General features: G+C 43.0%; 1 protein-coding gene across 19 annotated transcripts in view; it reads left to right on the top strand.

The window, feature by feature from the left end:
- The window catches only part of RIMS2 (regulating synaptic membrane exocytosis 2), a 513,992-nt gene that overhangs the window by 53,414 nt on the left and 439,098 nt on the right, over positions 1–21,480 (top strand). For 13 of the 19 annotated variants that reach the window (XM_066624817.1, XM_066624816.1, XM_066624825.1 and 10 more), the window contains exon 2: positions 19,307–19,517. In XM_066624817.1, coding sequence (XP_066480914.1) covers positions 19,307–19,517 — 211 coding nt within the window. Of the gene's footprint in view, positions 1–1,994; positions 2,028–2,415; positions 2,503–19,306; positions 19,518–21,480 lie in introns of all 19 variants that reach the window. The other 6 variants (XM_066624821.1, XM_066624823.1, XM_066624815.1 and 3 more) reach the window with 1 other exon arrangement.

The raw sequence follows: 21,480 nt of genomic DNA, 5'->3' as shown, positions 1-21,480 counted from the left end.
GTTTCTACAAACGATATTACTGATAGAGGTTTGAAATGCTTCATTGTTTACTGATAGATGAGAACTGTAGCTTTCCTGTTCTATGTTGGAGACCCAGAAGGATAGTATACAACAGTGCACACAATGTAAACACGCAATATTTCTGGTCAGTAACAAATTAACATGAGCTATGCTCTGAACTGAGCAAACATGGAGGAGTAATACTGGCTCTGCTAACGAACAGCCCAGTTCTACCCATGAATGGCTTGAGAGGTGCATCTGAAATTGAAAACAATACAGAACAACTATAAGGGCTCAATTATTTCTGAAGATGTAGCCTGATGTGCAGTTCAAGTACTTACCCCTTTTCGCTTGTGTTTTAATGTAAACAGAAAAGAGCAGCTGAGGGACAAACTAGCCATTTCAGGCAACCTCCTGTTTGCTAATTAAACAAGTACCTGCCGTGTTTCCAAATAGAGTGAGAATCTGTTTTTTGTTGGGTTTAACTTTTTACAGCAAACAGAGTATGCAGGGAAGGGAAATGAAGCCTGCTACCTTACCTTCTTAATTTAGTAGTCGTAGGTTAGCAGGACCTAGCATTTGGTATGAATTTAAACAATAATACAATGTTTTGAATCCCAAAACCTTATGAGTGCTGTTTTCTGTCTACAATTATTTCATAAAGCCTTGGGTAACACGTAGCTGTGTGAGTTGAGTTGTAAGTATAAATAATTTTAACCACAAAAGTATTGTGAATATACTATAGAAAAAGTATTGAAAAAATAAGTTATCTTTTAAAAGATAGAGTTTTGTATCAAAGTAGGAAGGGGAAGCCGAATCCTGCATTCCTGTGGCATGCGGCTGCAGTGGCACTGAAAATGGCTGCCGCTGCATCCAGCAGCACCTCAGGAGAAGGGAACTTCCAGGTAAGGGAAGTAACCCTGCAGTGGGGCTACTCGATTCGTCGCTGACTGAAAGGTGAGGGAAGAGCATTTGTGTAGGGCGCTGCATGAATGTTCTGGATCTGGTGGAGCGGAGCTCCACTGGACCCGCCTCCCTCCCTCCCTTCCTGCTCCCTCCCCCTGGCACGTCTCCTCCCTGCCCTCTTCCTGCCTCCCCCCTCCCTGGAATGCCTCCTCCCTGCCGCTTGCCTTACCGCTGAGTGGCAGAGGCCGGGCGCCTGCCTCTCGGTAGTCCAGTGCTGGCCAGCACTGGGCTAACACAGGTGCTAGTCCGGCGGTAAACCTTGCAAACGTGCCTTATGGCATGTTTGTGACAGTGTGCGCTGGCGGCGCATCGAGCCCAGGATTGGGCTCTGAGTTAGCTAAAGTTTTAACATATTTTCTTTTTGTTTAAAGAGATCTATTGAACCAAATTGGATGAGCATGAGATCAATTCAATTTGGTATTTAAGTACAGATACTTGCTACCGGTATTTGCATGTGTGTACTGTGTATCTTATTATATAAGCCACAAACAGCATACCAGAACTAGAAGCAGTTCAAGCCATGAACTTCACCATAGACGTAATGTATGGACATTGGAGAAACGGACATTATTTTGGAGAAAATAGTGATCATTTCTACTATAGGCATGAGTGAGCAAGCTGCAATGTTCTTGCAACTTTTTTTGGTTTTTACAGTATTTCAGTATATATGTAGCCCCTATTTCCCCAAAATTAAGTATGACATTTAATATATTACCTTAAGCTTACATAAATTTTATTGATCAGGTAGCTTAACATGTTCTTAGCATGCTAATCTTCCAAGCAATTCTGTTGGAAGATCTAGATGCTAATAACAAAATATCACTTACAATATAAGCAGGTGTTTCTGATATTGCATCAGTACTTTTAGCTTAATGGAAATGTGGTCCTGATACAAGTAGTAAACATACAGTAGTTTGTAGTAGTAAACACAGGCAAATTACATAATTCTGTTGCTGAGAGAGAGGAAGCTACAAGTAGGAATTGTATTCTAGTACACAGCACTCAGTTGTGCAAACTTATCTTTTTAGGGTCAAAGAAGAACAAAAACCACAAGTGGCACAGTAAGTAAAACATCTTAAAAGTGCAGTTGGCTTGACTTCTCTACCTTTGCCATATTCTGCTTTCTGCGCCTTTGATGGTATTAGCTTTCACTAATATCTGATAGGCTGCAGTTAGTCATCTGCTTCCTGATCTGCTTGTAAGAGCTGCCTGCAGCTTCTTACTTCATCCACATTTTCGTTGGATGTAGTTTCTTGCTACCTGCTTGTGGACTACTTAAGTGTAAAACATTCCCTTATTTCCTTATAGTGGCTGACTTAAGTGCTGTGAACATTCCCATTGGCTGTAGCTTTTCTGCCTTTATATGACTATTGTTAATGGGTAAGAAAGCATTTATTCTAGTGTGATTTTATTTGGTTATTCAGTCACATTATTTGCTTATTTAAACAGGTGGTTTCCCTTTAGTGGGATCACTGAGCTGGTAAATAACGTTCTTCAGCCACAGCAAAAACAACAAAATGAAAAGGAGCCCCAGACGTAAGTAAGCTGCTCTCTGTAGACTAAGTATTACTGTAGCATTAAAACATACTGGAGAGTATGTTTAAATAATAGATAACATCCTTATAAAATATATTTTAAAACTTCAGGCAGCAATCCTGTACATGCTTACTGGAGAGTAGATCCTATTGAACTCAATGGGACTTATTTTTAAGTTTACGTGCATAGGATTGAGCTGCATAATTGATGTTGCTTTTCAAACTTCAGTTGGCGCAAGGAAATAAAATCTGGCTTCCAGTTTGGTTGATAGGAGTACCTCCTACTTGGTGTCAGTCTTATTCCCCTCACGAAGTTCATGTGCAGAACTCGGTCAAAGTTAATGTGATTGATAGCTGGAACTTTCAAACGAGTAGTATGGCATTCAGTAGCTTCATGCACACCACAGTATTTACCTACATCATAACCGTTTCATGCCTTCACAATATCTTTCAAGTTATAAGGCTTTGAAAGATATTGTCTTTGGTTCTTGGTGTCATTCCTTGATAGATTTCTGTTAAAGAGAACCATGTGAGAAAACAGCTCATTTTGTTTTAAATTTAAAATGTTATGGTTGTGACAGAAATGGCAAAGCTAGAAGACTCAGGTTTAAATTTAATCTAGCATTAGAGTGCTGTAAACAAAATATTTTTAAAACCACACACATAAGGATACTAGTAATATAATGGCTAAAGTGAAATGGGGCAAAAAATGTATCCATGTCAAATACCTTGATGGCTATATTATGTCTGAAGTATCTACAGGCAATGGAATATGGTTTACTATGTTAGTACTTTGGGGACAGAACATATTTCTGGTTTTATTAGTGTGTCAATGTGTGTACAGTATATTGTACTGTACACAAATCTGTAAACCTTTGTGTGGCTATTCCACTCACATGTACACCGCCCTTCAAAAGACTGTGACGTTATGGAAAGTACTTCAAGTGTCCCATATAAATACTAGGCAGGATTTGGCTTTGAGCCTGTTTTTTTGTAGCCTTTTGGGTTGATTTGGGAAACACTCAGTCTACTGTATATTTAATACTAATAGAAAAACAGAGTTGTAGCGCAATTCTATTGTGTTCAGTGGGGCTTACTCCCAGGAAAATGTATTGGATTGCAGCTTTATATATTTTCATCGCTTTGCATACTTACAATAAGCCACGTGTATACAAAGAATAATAATTAGAAATTGCAGCTTACTTATGTAAACTTAAAAGATTCAGAACTTAGGCTGGGAAACTCTCTTATTGCCCCATTAACCCTTATTACAGACCTCACACCAACTGATACTTTGCAAGCACTTACTTGGATTTTTTTTGTTTTCTAGATGTTCATACTTTTACCACTTTACCCCACAGAGCTTCATTTCAGTTTTACTTTTTCCATTATTTGAGGTAGTTTCTAGTGGTTCAGTGGTGAGCTTCTTTTCCTCAGATACACTGCAAACCACAGCCAGTACACCTATGAAAGCAATGATGTAGCTCATGTCAAACGGGGGGGGGGGGGAGTGGCAGACTCAGGGTGCCTCCTTCCAGCCTGCCCCTACTGCAAACTGAAATCTTTTTCTAAATATTGAGATGTGATGACTTTTTAATCTTATTATGTGTTTAATGGTCACTTTGATTATATGAATATTACAGAAAAGGTTTAAAAGAGAATACACAATTTTAGTGGCAACATAATTTTATCTACATTATTTTTATATTGTCTATGAGATACATGTATAATTGAATAATATGATTTTTGATAACTTGGTCTGCAGTTTCATTGACAGTCCTCAAATGGAGTAGTGTCATGGTCAAGAACAGGGGTCTCCAAACTTTTTGGCCAGAGGGCCGCATCAAATATCTTTTAGATATTAGAATTTTGGATTTTAGAAATAGGCTATGTCAGAATGCCAGATGCAAGGGAGGGTACCAGGATGAGGTCTCTTGTTATCTGGTGTGCTCCCTGGGGCATTTGGTGGGCCGCTGTGAGATACAGTACATTGTGGGCGCCCTATGCTTGGGTCAGTTCAAAGAGTTATTGGATTCACTGCATGACAATATTGAAGATACTCAAATACTGGTGTGGAAGTTTTCTCTGCTGATATTCTGCCTTTTATTACAAAAGATTCAGTAAAATGACAACTCAATATTGAATTAAAATTCTGTGCCTTGAATATTGTCAACGTATTTCTTTCTGTGACAATTTGTATCTTGTTCTGGCCTGTTCCCCATTCCTAGTTTTCCGTATTTTCTTTTTTCTTGCTTGATTTCAATTTACTAGGTCTCTCACATTTCTCAGATCAAATTACTTTATTGCCAAGACCAAATAAATCATAGCATGCACAAATGTTTTAACATAATTTCATGAACTTCTGAGTTCAATAAATTTGCACGTTTGTAGTTGTCACATACTGCAATTTTGACTACCCATACATTTGCTGCTGTGGACCTTTGAATATGCTGTGCAGGCTGCTATGTAAATATGTGTTCTTTGCTCTGCATCACCTGTTTGATTTTATGGCACCTTTACTTGCTCTCTGTGATGTAGGCAGCTCCTGTAGCCCATTCCAAAAATTTTCTGAGCTGGCAAGAGTCTTGTATGATGGAGGGATGACTATCCTTCTGGCCATTAATGTTACATCAGATGCGGTGCTCCAGGCACATCCCGAATTGTGCAGATGTCTTATTTGTGCATATTTTTGTTCACAGAAAAGAGAAGATAAGGTGAACTGAGTGTTTGCTGGGTTGGGTATCTGCATAGTATTCCTAAGGTACATGTGACTATATATATGGTAATGGGAACTGGGACACACCTGTTCCTCCAACATATGAAGACTTTGATCAGCTTGGTAAATGTTTGAATTAGGCCTGTGTGTCTGAGGTTGGAGGTCCCAGTATCAATATGGACAGTATGTAGCAGAGGTATTTATTTCAGATTTATCTATTTTTCCCATCCTTCACTATGTTATTATAGGACATCGGTTTTGTCATTTGCTCTCTGTACTCCAATGAGTCTCAGTTTACAGTATATACATTTGTGTTTCCTGCCTGTGTCACTACACAGTTTTTACCTGTGTAGGTAAAAGTGTAGGTCTCACTTGGAGTACCCTGGGAACATTTTTGTTGTGATCCCTCAGTCTTATGGACTAAAGGGGGAGTGGGTGTTTGGTAACATTGAAAGTCAGTTAATTCAGAATGCATTGAAGTCAGTGGAGATGCACATATGCAAAAGTAGTATTTAGTGAAGTAGAAATGTCTTTGTTTCCAAAGTTTGTTAAATTGAGGTCTGTTAAATTGAGGGTTCACTGTACTGTAGTAAAATCATTACATCACTAGCTGTGATAGTTCATCAGCAACGAAAGCATCAAGTATAGATAACTTGCAGTCTTCTTTTTTCTACTGTCACACATACACAGTTCTGAACAGCGTAAGATTAGATGATGGAGTGGTAAACACTTCTGATTCCTGACTGTGCTAGAGCACCCAGCATTATCCATGCTTATCTCTGCTTCATTAAAAAGGAAAGCCATCAAGTAAGAACAATACTTTTGCAACAGTAAAAGGATACAAGTTACTTAATAATTGAAACACTCTCATGAATGTTGTAACTGATGTGGAATGAACTCATTCTAATCCTGGTACTGTAATGTCCAAGGGTGTAATATTTCTGAGTTAAGGTAGACTGATCTATTATTTGGCACTTGTTTATTTTCGTCACGTGAGATGAAGTCTTACAGAAAGTTAATGCTGCATTTAGTAGGACAGGTAATATCTTCCAAGTATTAGTGTATTCTTTGAGTGGTTTCAGAAAGATGGCTGCCCTCTTTGGTGTACCATCTCATCTGAAATGACTGGCTGCTACTAAGTGTAATAATGCTTGGCTTGCTTTACCATTTCAAAAATAATCATTTTTTTTAAGATTGTGTCCCTTTGATCATTTAATCACTGAATCAAGGAAATTAAAAGTATAGTACAATACACTGAAATACAGTATACTGAAAACTTGCTGAGAGAGAGGATCAGATATGGCATGATTATGAAGCAAAAAGTGGTCTAGGCTGAAGTTGGAAAACATGTCTAGTCTTGGGCAGCCCAATCCTGTGGTGCTTTGGCTACCTGAGGTCCAGCAATGCTAAAATGGCCGCTGCTGTATCCTGTGGGGCCAGAGCAGTCCTCGGGTCTCCTTGGGGGAAGGGAATCTTCCCTTACCCTGGGTAAAACTCCACTGGCACCAGTGGGTTTCCTTGGAGCTGCGCCTTTTATTTAATGGGTTCAGAACTGAGGAGGCCTGTGTTGGGCATCTCGGCTCGGGAGGGGAAATAGGATTTGGTGGCAGCCTCTACCACCATCCCCACCTCCCTTCTGGACTGATCTGCCCTCCAGCCTGCTCTGCCCAGTTTCACCGCTCCCTACCTTCCTTCTGCCCCCCCCCCCACTCCACACTGAAAAGTCTTCCCGCTGCCTGGCTCACATCTTTCCAGCATTGTGGCCCAGTGTTTGCTGGTGCTGACCTCTCTGCTGGTGTTGCAGTGCCTTACGGCACTTTTGCGACTCCCATCACTGGCGGTAAGCCAAATATAATCAGGGTCTTAATTGGCTTAAAAAGAAATGACTGATGACTGCTTTCCTATTACTATGCACAATGAAGTTTGCATTAAAAATATAATATTCAAGAGGCACTTTTTCAAGTGGTGATCCTCTTATATTTAGCCGGGGTAGAGTAACTTTCCCTCTTCACCCCAGTGCAGTGACTTTTACAGTGGCCATTTGCTGGTGTTTCTTCTTCATCTTTATAAACTGCTTTATGAGCCTTTTTGATGAAAAGCAGCTTACAAATATTCTTAATGTTGATGAAACTAAGACTTAGGAGGCATGGCCACACAGTCTATTTCAGTGGTTCTAAAACTGGTGGGTTGTGACCCACTAGGTATTCAAAAATCGGCAACAGTGTGATTACCATGATCGTGCTGCTGCCAAGCAGGCAAAGGGTTTTTTTAACCTACCTGGGGGGTTGCTATGGCTCTCTTGAGGGTCTGGGGAGTCTGCAACCCCCTCTTCAGCTCTCCCTGAGACTTGGAAATGTTGTAGAAAGGGAAACAACCCATTTTCTGTGTTCGTCCTGAAAGAGGAAGTGGTTTTTTTTTTCTTTTTACAACATTTCCAAGCCTCAGGGAGGGCTGCAGAGGGGGTTGCAGGCTCCCCAAACCTTCCAGAGAGCCATAGCAACCCCCAGGCCAGTTTTTTTTTTTAAAAAAAAAACCCTTCCCTGCCTAGCAACAACATAATCATGACGATCAGGTTACTATGCCCCCCCCCCCCGCCCACGCAGATTTACGGAGTAGGACTTCGGGAACCACTGGTGTATATTATTGATGATTAGAGATTTTGATGGCCACCAAAGTAGAGATGAACCATCTGTCATAGTCTGTATAATTCTTCTGTGTAATTACTATGCACTGAAGTGCCTTAAGTGCTGTTACCAGGTTTGTTTTTCAGAACACATGTTAACAGATGTACATGAAAGAAATCTGTTTAATCTGCTGGAACTCTATAAAGTGGCAAGTACAGCTCAGTGGTTCAGCAGGGAAGGAAGAAGGAGGCGAGGGTGAAGGTGCAGCAGCAGCAACAACTTTATTGTGGAATAATGTTACAATTTCAGGGAAGGGGAATCAAAAATAAAAAGCAAACAATATACCTTATTTATTTATCTATCTATCTATCACATTTTTATACTGCCCTTCCTCCAAAGAGCTCAGGGCGGTTTACACAGCTGCTCCTCCCCTCTTTCTTGTCCTCACAACAACCCTGTGAGGTAGGTGAGGCTGAGAGAAAGTGACTGGCCCAAGGTCACCCAGGAAGCTTTGTGGCTGAGGGGGGATTTGAACCTGGATCATCCAGGTCTAAGTCCACTTCCCAGACCACTACACCACCCTGGCTCTTAGCCATTCATATAACTAGGCCATCGAAATACCATGTCACGTACAGTCACATGCAGGGAGAAGAGTAAGAGAGGACATCCTTAAGAGGGAAAAAGGGTGTGAAATGGAGGGGAAGAAGAAAGGGAGAACAGACAAAAGGAAATGTTACCCGAGAGAACTGAGACTGACAAACGGTACGATTTGTGGTAGTGAGGGGAAGCAGGAGAGCTGGGGGAGAGGGCAAAGAAGTTACAGAGGTTCACAAGGTTCTGGCTATGGTGAAAGGCTGCGGCTGACTTACATTTCTCTAGTGTGAACAAAGGGCTACTGGCAAGGTGTGAACTCCTTGGCAGGCTATGAAACCACCCCACTCACTAGCGGTGGGCAGCCAGTCTCTCTCATCAAATAATCGCTCTTAACTGGCATAGCAGCTGCTCAGAGGGGTTTGCAGAGCTGAGTGTGAGTGCTTGCTCTGTCCATTAATGGAATCTGCATTAGAAGGTCGTCTGAAGTTGGTCTAGGCATCCCCTGAAACAGTTTTAAAACAGTCTAAAAATAAACGCACAGACATATACACATGGAGGAAAATATAGAACAGTATTTCTCAAACTGGGTCGGGATCTACTAGGTGGGTCATGAGCCAATTTCAGGTGGGTCTCCATTTCCATATTTTATCTTTAATATATTAAACTTGATGCTACCATGGTACATGACTGCATTTGGGGAAATGTTACAGATCTGTATTTTGAACAGGCTATTATGTATATGCTTTTAACAAAGATAGTAAATTGGACTTACTCCTGGGTAAGTGTGGGTAGAATTGTTAAAAATTTGTCTGCTTGATGATGTCACTTCTAGTTATGACATCACTTCTGGTGGGTCCTGACAGACTGTCATTCTAAAAAGTGGGTCCCAGTGCTAAAAGTTTTAGAACCACTGATGGAGGAAAACATAGATGACTCATGAAGTGTGTCATCAGTTTGACCGCACATGACTAAAGAAAGATAGAGGGGTTTGGGGGGGGGGATCAATTGCAAGTCTGTGCCAAGGACCAAGATTGTCAGTCCCAGTGGTTCTCAGACTTCTCAGGAGTTTTCTCCTGAGGTAAGTCTTTGTGGAGGAATGGTGAAGGCATTAATGCAATCCCTAGGATCATGTTGCTAAGTGGGGGTGAAGGGGTGCTTTTACTCACTGCGGCCGCTGCAGGTTCCAGGAGGTGTGGGGAGACCCGCACAGCCCCCACAGGGCTTCATGGTGCTGAGAATGTTGAAAAAAGCGATGACAAACCACTTACTGGTTGTGATCGCGAAACGGGAAATGGTTTCAGATCGCTTTTTTTCAGCATTCTAAGCATCAGGGAGCACGGGGCTCCCTGCACCTCCTGGAGCTTGCAACAGACCTCAGTGAGTAAAAGCATTCCCCTTCGCCCCCCCTTAGCGACATGATCCTGGAGATTGCAGCACTGCCTCTCCCTTTCCCCTGTCCCATAAAGGGACCGGGAGACCTTTATAAGAACAGGTGGGTTGCAACCCACCAGTTTGTTCCACTGATTTATCCCTTTTCTGCTGATCAGTATGTACTGAGTTTCAGTGATCATGGGGCTAGGTCAGGGGTCAGCAACCTTAAACACTCAAAGAGCCATTTGGACCCATTTTCTGGAGGAAAAAAAAACCTCAGGAGCCACAAAACCCTTTTGACATCTAAAGTGAAGATAACACTGCATATATAGTTTCTTGTTTTTTTTTCACCTTTATGCTCTTATAGGTCCCATTTTTATAATGTAGCCCCCTCTTGTAGCTTTTAGTTATTTTTGTCATACATTCTTGTCCTGTGTTTTCAGACGCCTGGTCCTCTATGGTGTTTTGCCTGATTCCAAGGCCATTCTCTGCCTGGAGAATTATGCCCACTTTAAGCAAATTAGCTCCCCTTCTTTCCCCCAACAAATGACCCTGCCCTGCACGCCTGCTGGACCCCACCTCCAGGGTAGCTCGCCTGTTCAACCTGCAGAGGTCCTCTCTCCTGCCAGCAGCCTCCTGCTACTACAGCAGACCCTTGGTCCTCAGCAGGTCTTGGGCACAGCAGCCACACTTCAAACTCCAGTGTCTCCAGCAGTCCATTAGTCACAAAGTCAGTCAGAGTATCCAGGGCAGAGTCCAAGGTCAGATTCCAAAGTAAGTCAGTCAAATCAGTCAGAGTGTCCAAGTCAATAAGGCAAGTCAATCGCCTCTCCAACCTGCACTCCTTCTCCAACCCACACCCCCCCTTCCTGCCTCAGGTGCCCATTATATCCCTGAGGGCCCTATTGCCTTTAAGTGGCTGCAGCTGTGCAGCACACTCTGCTGGATGCCCTTAAAGGGGCGACTGCTGACACTACATCTACCTCCTCACCAGATCTTCCAGGATTCCACACTTTCCTGGGAGGAAGCCTCACTGACTACTTGTGAGTAGACCTGCATAGGAGGGGGCTGAGGCTGCAGCCCTCCACACCTTCCTGGGAGGAAGCCCCACTGACTACAGCGGGGCTTACTTGTGAGTAGACCTGCATAGGAGGGGGCTGAGGCTGCAGCCCTCCACACCTTCCTGGGAGGAAGCCCCATTGACTACTTGTGAGTAGACCTGCACAGGAGGGGGCTGAGGCTACAGCCCTCCACACCTTCCTGGGAGTAGCCCAGGGACTACAGCGGGGCTTGCTCGAGAACAGACCTGCCGGGCACGGCTCCAAGGCTGCCATCCCAGGCACCCTTTCCTGGGAGTAAGCTTCATCTGCTGTAATGGGGCTTACTACTGAATAGACACACAGGATGGCTCCTCAGCTGTGGAGGAAAAGCCTCTCCTTGCACTGAGTGGGGACCTGCTCAGGGAAAGGCAGGCTGCAAGGGCTGGCAATGGCTGAGGAGGAGGGTGTCCTGCTGGAGAGTTGGGGAAGGGAAACACAGGGAGCTTAAGCCTGCAGAGTGGGCAAAATTGAAAAGGGAAACCAATGTGGGGCAGGTGGGGGTGAAGGGAGAGGAGGGAAGCAGACTGCCCTCCCGACACAGGTGCCTCCTGTTACCCCCTTTGCCACTTTCACCAGGAGGAGCCTCAGCAGACAGCTGAAAGAGCCGCATGCGGCTCTAGAGCCGCAGGTTGCCGACCCCTGGGCTAGGTTGTCATGATTAGATAATGTCCTTGGCTGAAAGTGGAGTTTGAAAATGTGGAGAGACCTTTGAAACAAATCCGGGGGCTGATTGCTGAAACAAATCCAGGGGCTGTTGCTGATTTCAAGGAAGGAAAGAGGGCAAAGGAGCTCTGACAAAGTAAAAGTATGGCCTTCCTCATGGTCTGTGGAATCTGAGGCCTCTTACCATCACTACAGCTTTAAGGTCATGTTACTCTGGGCTGGGCCATTGTCTCCTGCCATGTGCGTTGCTGAAGATTCACCTTATAAAAGAGAAACAAATGTATAGGTTCTGAGGAAGCCTGGATAAGCGCCGAACATAAATACAGATGATTTTATTTGTTTAGACTTGATTTCACAAGTTTAATTCAAACACCTTTTAAATGGCTATATGTCTGTCTTCTCCATTTTTAGTTTTTTGCATTGTATTTACACAAAGTACTTACTGAATGGCATGTTGTCAGGAAGACCAGACGCACTAGATTAAAAAAGTTCACCTTTATTTTGTACTGAACATTGTGAACAAATAGGGCAATCATTTTCCTCTTTCCCACTAACCTTCAGTTCTTCATGTGCAGTCATATGTAGGCAAATATTTTGTATGTGCAGAGCTGACCTCGGTAGCTCCCAGGCTTTTGTTGAGTGTTCTGTTGCTGTGCTCAAGGGGATCCATCCTTTGCATGGTTGGGAAGAAACACAATCTCTCAATTCCTTTTAGACTGCTGCTGAGGTGGTAGCATTAGGATCACTTTTCTTTGTCCTCTTGTCTCTCAGACAAACAACTAGAGTTGTTTGAAAACTGTGTGATTTATTTTACTCAGAAGTAAGACTATTGTGTTCAGTAAGGCTGTAATCCTATCTTACCAGAAGCAAACACCTCTAGAAACAACCCATTCTTATTTAACAAATTCATAGGGCACACATGTAGTTTGATGTACAATTATAGTGCATTTAACAGTTAGTAGTGCTACAACCCAATCCAATCCATGTTCTGGAGCATGTTCTGCATCCTTCCAAAAGGCAGTCCCAAAGTTCTCTAGGTAAGGGATCATTTGTTTCCTTGCCCGGGAGTAAACCTCCACTGTCATGATGGGTATACTTGGACCTGCACCAGCAATTTTGCTGACACAAGTTCGAGTAGAATCAGTAACGTGGATTGAGGCTGAGAGGTGGGATAGGATATTTGTTGTTGCTGACATTACCACCTTCTTTGCCTCAATAACCCCCTTCCACCCTGATCTGTGCCCTGTTCCTTCCCCTCCTATTCTGTCTGCCCATGCTCCCTACCTCCTGTACCAACATACCAGCTCCAGAATTTTTTTTTTTTTTCTGGAAGGTGCTGGTGTGTGACTGTAGCCATACACTGCTTGTGGCAGTGGCTCGGCTGCAGAGAATGTCAGGTTGTATTTTGCAACTACCACATGCAGCAGGCCTATAGGACTGGGCTGTTAGTGTTTCAACAAAGAATGCTGTTGTGGCAGAGCTGGTTTGTGCCCGTGCTCATGTTGGTGAGGGATAATTACTTCCATTTCCCACTCCAGCGGAACCTCCCCTCCCAGAATCTAAGCTGGGTATTATACCATGCTCCCAAGACACTGAGACTTACGGTGACATTGAAGGTGAGCTAAAGAACATCTTGGCTTACTCCAAGAAATAGTCAGCATGCCAGACATATTTGGTCAAATATAAGCAGTTTTGTGCCAATGCAGCATCCAAGGGCTTGCAACCAAGGGAGGCTTCTATTTGAGACATTTAGGGCGCAATCCTACCCTGTGCTAGAACAGGCAAGCCAAGAGGCTTCTGCTGTATCCAGCGCAGTAAAGGAGCCAGAGACAAGGGGAAACTTTTCCCCTTACCTCTGGGTAAGGAGCTTTTGCCCCTATGAGTCTCCTTGGACTTGCACCACCTCCTGAGGTGGAGCAAGTCTGAGAGCGGAGTGACTTCAAGCCACTCCAAACTCCCTGGGAACAGGAGTTGGGATCCAGCATAAGTGCTGGATCCCAGCCCCGCCTCCTGCTCCCCACCTGCCCGCCCCCAGGTCTGCCCACCCCCACCCTCCTCCTGCCCAGGAACGTCTCCTCCCCACCCACCCCAGAGCCTTGCGTCAGCCCAGGCGGGCCGACAGAAGCCTTGCTGAGGAAGCTGGCACAGAGGGTTGTGCCAGCCTCCACGGGCCAGCGCACCTCTATGTGCCAGCACACATCTGGGTACCAGCCTGGCTTCCTAACAAAGAGGCACAAACGTGCCTTATGGCATGTTTGCAGCCCTCCTGGGCCAGTGCAAGGGACTTGTGCCGACCCAAGGGCGCCTCTGGATTGCGCCCTTAGTATATGATGAAGGTTCCCAAACTTTCCAGTGTCACATTCCCTGAACTGCTACGTTCAGGTTTCAGTTTCCAGAGTTTCATCTCATCCTGCCTGGTGGGTCGCAACGTGATACACCTTTTGTTGCAGCCGTATAGGAAGACCCGGACGCCTCTTTTGGGTTGCATCGGGCCTGGGATGCACTCTACTGGCCCACAGAAGAATCTGAAAGTGACTTCTGGTCAGACCAAAAGTTGTGTCCAAAAACCAAAAATTGCTTCTGGACCTTTCTGCAGACCATTCTGAAGCCCGTAGAGGCCAGTAGAGTGGGTTGCCCGCCTGGTACAACCCAGAAGAGGCCCAGAAGAGAAAATTTGAATGCTTCCGGAATGGTTTCAATTTGAGTTGACCAGAGAAAGGTCAGGTGGGGGGGGTTAAGCTCGTTACCTACCAGTGGATTGTGACCCACACGTGGGGAAACCCTCGAATATGGCATTCACCTAAAATCAGTGGACTTGGCACACTCCTCCATAAAGGGTCAATTTGCTGTCTTCACTGCCTTCTACCCAGCAGTGGACAGTATAGCCATTTCCCCTCCCCCACTGGTCAATTGGTTTTTAAAGTCCACTTTCTGGTATGTAACCTCTGAACAAACTTCAAGTGGCATCATGTAGTTTGTCACTGTTTCACTTATGGGTATCCCTCTGAACATTGCCATGGTGGACCTTATTGGCCTTTCAGTCAGCTTCCTGTAGTAGTCATCACTTCCACTTGAAGGGCCAGCAACGTTTGTGCTCTTTTACTGACCTCTGCTTATTAGGTTTAACTCTGACAAAGTAATGCTGAGGTCAGACATTGAGATGTCACCCATTGGTTGCATAGGTAACTTAGGACCCAATCCTTTGGGCTGGAGCACTGGTGGGGTGTGTGTACCGCCGGCTCTGGGTGTTGTGAACATGTTGTAAAGCACATATGCAGCACCCTGGAAAGAGGAAGTGCAATGGGGGCGGGGCCTGAGGTGGCTGAGTAGCTGTGTTTTTCTGAACTCTTGGAAAGCTCTTGGAAAGCACGCTATTTCTTCCCAGAATCGCGGGTCTGATGAGATCCGAGGATCATTGGTCAGGAGAGGCCTTGATCCTACAGATGGTGTACAGTTTCGGAGAAGGTTCCAGCCAGGGTCTGTTTTTTCTCCAAGGGAACCCAACCACCGATGATGATGGTGAGGATTCACTGTTGAAATTAAGTCGAAGGCTCCAAGCAGGGAAGAAAGTGAGTGCTGTTGCATTGTGTGTGTCTGGCATTAATTGACTAATTGACTGCCTGATTAAGCTTCTTCCCAAGAGAAGGAGGGGCAGGATTTCCTCCTCCTGGGAGAAGAGGAAGGAGGGGGAGGTTTTCTCTGCTTATTTGTTTGTTGATGTGAGAAGAAGCTTTGGAGGAGATCTGCCGAGCTTGTTATGGAAATATGAGTGCATAACTTTATAAATCTAAAATTTGTTGGATTACAAATTAACTGTCTTGAAATACAATTATTGTTGTGGAGTGTTCCGTTTTGTCTTCCTGTGGAGAGCTTGTGGAGTGCCTGTGGAGAGCGGCAGGAGACCTGCATTTTTTTTGTTTTGCAAAAGTGGTTGATTGTTTACATTCCTTTGATTATTGCCTGGAAAAGAATGCGACTGACATAGAAACAAATATAAATAACGGAAATAAGATATAAACAACAGAAATAAGAACATCAGGGACATCTAGTGGACCAAAAAAGATACTACAAGGGCAAGAACAGAACTTGACAAGTGAAGTAAGAAGAAAGAAGATATAAGAAGGAAGAAAAAGGATGACAGGAAAAGGAGAGAAAGTTAGGAGCTTTTCTGCCCCGGAGTCCATGACTGAATGGGAAAACTAACACAAGAGGAACCAAAAGGGAAAGAATGGAAGCAGATAATACAAGACAATATAGAGAAATTAGTGGCGATGGGACAGCAACAAACAAATCAATATCTGCGAGTTCAAGCTAGTTTGGATGCGTTAACTACACAGCTAAATAATCTTAGTGTGCAACTTAAAGATGTTATATCCGAATCACATGAGAAAAAACAAAGGATTATGGAAAAAGTACTGGAAATAGGAAAGCAACAAGCAAATCAATATTTACAAATCCAAGTTAGCCTGGAAATCTTAATTCAACAGACAAATGAGTCTAATATGCAACAAACAGGAGAGGATAACCAAAAGAGGAAAGAAATGGAAGATAAATCCAAAACACTGGAGATCGGACAAAACAAACAATTGGAAGAGACAATGTTAATGGAGATAGCTTGTAAGGTAAAGACTCAAAAGTCACCAGACCAGAAAGGAGAAGAAATACTTCGACTAATTGATGCAGATTGGATTGATCAAGTGAAGGAAGAAGAAATACTTCAACCAACTGACATAGATTGGAATGATCAAGTGAAGGAGATGACTCATCAGGATGTTGATTTAGCAAGAAGGGCGAGGACATTACCGTGATCCGTTAAGAGGAATTCATGTGAAGTTTATTAGAAAAAAAAAGATGGAAAGTTAAAGTCTAGAGAAGAGACGAGATTTGGCAGACCTGTGGATATTTAGGTTGGAGACAAGGGAATAGATAAAAAGAAAGACAGTAGTGTGTTAATTTTTTATGTTAGAAATTAAAGCTTATTAGATGTAAATGAGAATTTATATAAACTTTATAGGTGATATACTCGTATAATATGTATAAAAATTTTAGTTAGGTTGGTATTAATAGATGTTAGAATTTTAGAGGATAATTTTAATGAATTAGAATTAATTTTAGGTGATATTGTTTTGGATGTTTATGTATATGTTTATGTATTTAGTCATGAGGATATATTAATTTTGGATGTTAGAGAAATGATATATGTAATTATTAGGATATTAAAAGCTGTTAGAATTTAGTATGTTAGATATTGGATTATGATATTAATTTTTGGGAGGATTTTATTTGCTAGATATTGGAAAGACACGAAGATCCCAATGAAAGATCAATTAATAGAGAAAAATAATGAATGTGGTGGAAATGGACAGATTTTTAGAGAGCTTGGATCAACAGTGAAACCGATACAGATTGAGTAATGAAAATTATTTTATGCTTGGTTGAAAAGAAAGTTGTAGATGTATAAGATAGGGTATTTAGATAGGGTATTCATATTATATATGATATGATATATATTATATATGATATGATATGATAGATAAATGATATTAAGAGGCTAAGGTAGAAGAGGAACTGGATTAGGAAATATGTAATGATTTATTAGTTATAGTGATGTATGATATCCTGCACCCTCTAATATTGTGTTTATGTCTTGTATGTATTGTATTATGTGTTACGTGTGTTATTTTGTTTTTGGAAAAATTTAAAAAAATAATAAATTTTTTAAAAGAAGAGGAAGCGCCAGCGCTGGGCCTCAGTGCCGTGAGAATGACGCAGGGAGTAGCCAATGGTAAACCTACCTGTCAGCTGCTGGAGCGGCTTTTCAGGATGGGGGAAGAGTGGAACTGCGCGGGAGAAGGGAGGATCAGGCCTGGGAGGGTGCTGGAGATGGTGGCAGAGTCTGCCACCGTGTCCTGTGCTTTCTCCTCGGCCAAGAAGCCTGAAATGAGCTTCCTTGAGTCTGTGCCCACTCAAACATGGGCGCAGATCTGAGGAGACACATTGCTGCCGGCTGCGTTCTATCCGGGGCAAGGGAGCAAATGCTCCCTTACTGTGAGGAGATTCTGGTGCCTGCCTTGGTGTCCATAGGATACAGCGGCAGCCATTTTGGCACTGCTGTTCCTTTGGAAGTTCCTTTGGAAGGGGTGGAAAAGATTGGGCTGCCTGACTGCAATTCTGTACATACTTAAGTGGGAATAAGTTCCATGATCCCAGTAAGTTTTATAAGTAGACCTGCACAAGATTTTGCTGTTAGTTCCTGAGTTTCCCTACCGTTATCACTTTTGGACTGTGCTATCCAAGCAAAAGAGTTACTATTAGTCTTCTGTCTAAAATGTGCGTTGAATGATTACATTCTAGTCTTCAACAGTTAGACTGGTATTATATTTGCCATGAAATATCTTACTGTTTAATTAAATTATAATGTAATAGCCACCATGGTTGCATAAGGAAAGGTGATCCTATAGGTAACTTAGGGTCCAATCCCTGTTAGAGTTATTGCAGCATGTACTTTAATAATATACTTTATCAGTTGACCTAACCAAAGAATTACTGCAGATACTTGCAGATAAGTCAAGGGCAGCTTTTTGAGCCAAAACCACGAAATTTTCTATGACCTTCAGATAAGTCGGGTATTAAACTTAGGGGGGCGGGGCGGTATCTGACTATAGTTTTGTCTGATTTTACCTGAGGCCAGATCCTGAAAAATAATCCGCCAGTAATTGTTACCTAAGAACTGTACAGCCTCTAATTTATTAAAAATATAGTAAAAGATCATACAATATGTTTTATTCTTTAACTTTTTAAATTCTGGTCTTCACTCTTCACAACCTTTTGTAAACACTATCAGAGTAAGTGCATTGTAGACAACATACCAGTAGAACAGTGGTTCCCAACCTGGGTACATGTACATCAAGGGGCACTCAACAGGACCTTTAGAGTTGCTTGAAAAAGAATTAACTAATGGCAGAAAAAGGCAAGTATGCTTTGCAGGGCCAGCAAGGCAGGAAGGGAGGTAGCTAGTTGGCTGTGAAAGCCTCACCAATAGCTAATGTTTTAGCTAATAGCTAATCAATTCCTGTATGAATCAGTGATTGAAAACCAACACAGTAAAAAAGCTGAAACATAATATGGAAAGTGATCAATCCCTAAGAATTTCTCAGGACACTTCTGGTGCAAAACAGTGCAAAGGCATTAGTTCTTCAAACAGATAAAAAGAGAAAATACTGTGATGAATACATGAAGTATGGGTTTTCATATGGAGGAGATGAGAGCTTATATTATTCATATTAATTACAAACATTTAGCTAATATGAGGGGTATAATTTATGGAAATGGGCTGCCAAGGGATATGCAAGTGAAAAAGGTTGAGAATCACTGTAGGAGAACCATTAATCAAATACTTCTTTAAGTTGCCTTTAAGTTGCCTGGTGTGTTAACTTTGGCTGTAGCTGTCCAGGGGTTGCCTTGGAGATTAATGGCCCTCTAATTATCTCTGCATTGTTGTGTCTTTGCTGTTGAAAAGCAATGCTGCTTGAAAAGCAATGTCTCTGATGTTGCTTAAAATGCTGTGCTGAGCCACCTCAGCGATAAGGCGAGGTGATTATCTAAGCTTGTTTTCTTGGCAAAAATTTCTTGCCCTGTAGGCGAGTATCTATGATAAATCACTAAAATATAATAAGCTGACAGACCTATTTTCTTGTCCATAGTTGATTATAACTCTTTCACTATTTTCTTCTGCAGGAAATTACATCAGCAGTTTGAAATGTATAAAGAACAGGTGAAAAAGATGGGTGAAGAATCACAGCAACAGCAGGAGCAGAAGGGTGATGCTCCAACCTGTGGTATCTGCCACAAAACAAAATTTGCTGATGGCTGTGGCCATAATTGTTCTTATTGCCAAACTAAATTCTGCGCACGTTGTGGAGGAAGAGTGTCTTTACGTTCCAACAAGGTAAGAAATATTTTTGCAGTGTATATCCCTGACTTTAGTTCTGCACAATTTCATGTTATCTAAATTGTTCTTTGTACACTGAAGCTGCAATCCTATATTCTCTTACCTGAGAATAAGCCCTCTGAACACAGTGAGAGTGAGAGTCCAGTCCTAAACATGTTTGCGAGTCCTCAACACTGGAGCTAGCCCAGCGCCAGTCAGCGCTGGCTAGTACTGGTGGAAAGCTGGTGCTCTGCTACTCGGCAGTTGCCCAAACTGCCAGGTGGCAGAGAGGTAGGTGGAGGTAGGGAGGAGGTGTTCCGGGGGGGAAGTGGGGAGAAGGCAGAGAGGAGGCGTGCTGGGGGGGAGGAAGTGTCCATTGGCTTCTGTACATGTCCATTGGCTTCTGTACTTTGGCCTGAAAATGATATCCAACTATGTATATTAAATGCAGCAAAATATGCAGATTCCATATGTTTCTCTAGCTCATGTTATAGTTAGATGAAGGCTTGATTCTGAAAAGTTTTTCCATCCATGTTGTAGAGCAGGGCTGTCCAAACCCTTTGGCAGGAGGGCCACATCATCTCTCTGACACTGTGTCAAGGGCGGGGAAAGAAAAGAATTAAGTTACATTTCAAATTTGAATAAATTTACATAAATGAATATAAGAGATGGAACTGATATGAATGAATGAAGGTCTTGCAATAGCTCAAGGCATATAAAAGACCTTGCACAAAGCAAGGCCAGCCTTTCCTTCACTGCTGCTGCTGCATCACAGACATGAAACAACAAGGAGAGGAGGGAGCTCTTGTCCCACAGCTCATGCAAGAGGTCAAACAGTTGGCCGTCAAGCTGAGATCAATTGCATCAGGCCAGCGCGGGCTCCAGCAAGTCTCCGGAGGGCCAGAGGCTCATTGGAGACTGGGGTCTTCCTGAGGGCTGAATTGGGAGTCCTCGAGGGCCGCAAGTGGCCCCAGGGCCAGGGTTTGTGCACCCCTGCTGTAGAGAAATGGATGCCTAGCATATATAGTCAAATGTCTGTTGAGCTCTAATTCCTGTTCTCTTTGGAGTTGGAGTAAAAACCTATTTTGTGATTCTCCTAGTTTGAATTTTTGGGTGTTATGGGGAAAAAAGGGAAAAAAAAGCCATAGTATCATAATTTCAAACTCCACTCAGGTTACTCATATCAGCCACGGTTCTTTTCAGACATATTCCTCAGTGATATAGCAGTGCTGAGAAGGAGGTGCCTTTCATGTTTGCTCCTTTTCCTTTCCCCAGCAAGGTTAGATAAAGTGGGGAGAGATCTCCACAGAAGACACTTTTTTCTGAGCACTTTGACTTCCAGAGGGCTGAGGAAGAAACACCCTGTATGATGACATGGTTGGGGAAAGAGGGGAGAGTGATTTCTGTGGAGGGCATGTCTCTCTCAGGGCTTCAGCTGCCCAAACTCCCTCTTCGCTGGGCTCCTCCAGCCACTTAAGGGCTCTCCCTTTTCTCTGAAGAGTTGTGGATGAGTTGGGTTGGAGAACGTGAAAATGAGAGTTGTTTGAAGCAATATGGGCTTTCACTGCATACATGGGTTGGCTGGTTGGGCCCCGTGGGCCCTCAGTTACTGCTCAGTCTGGCCAACCTCTTACGTCACCTCTGATATCATTTAATGTTTCCAAAGTATTCCATTCAGTTAGTAGTCCATTTTGTCAATGTTTTCACGAAGGCTTCTAAAGTCTTCTATTGTGTTTGCTACTTCTCCCAGCTTAGTGTCATCCACAAATTTGATGAGACCCCCATGTATCCCCTTCATTTAAGACATTGATTAAGATGTTAAAGAGAACTGGGCACAAGACAAAGCCCTGGGACACTCCACTTGAAACTGTCTTCCATGTTGATTCAAAACCATAGATGAGCACCCTTTGTGTGTGGTTGACCAACCAATAGCAAATCCACTGAATGATTGTATTGATTCATGCTGCAGAGGCTTATCTTT

Source organism: Tiliqua scincoides, chromosome 4, assembly GCF_035046505.1.
Source record: "Tiliqua scincoides isolate rTilSci1 chromosome 4, rTilSci1.hap2, whole genome shotgun sequence".
Taxonomy (NCBI): Eukaryota; Metazoa; Chordata; class Lepidosauria; order Squamata; family Scincidae; genus Tiliqua; species Tiliqua scincoides.
The sequence above is the reverse complement of the archived record's forward strand: the minus strand, read 5'-3'. Positions and strand labels throughout refer to the sequence as shown.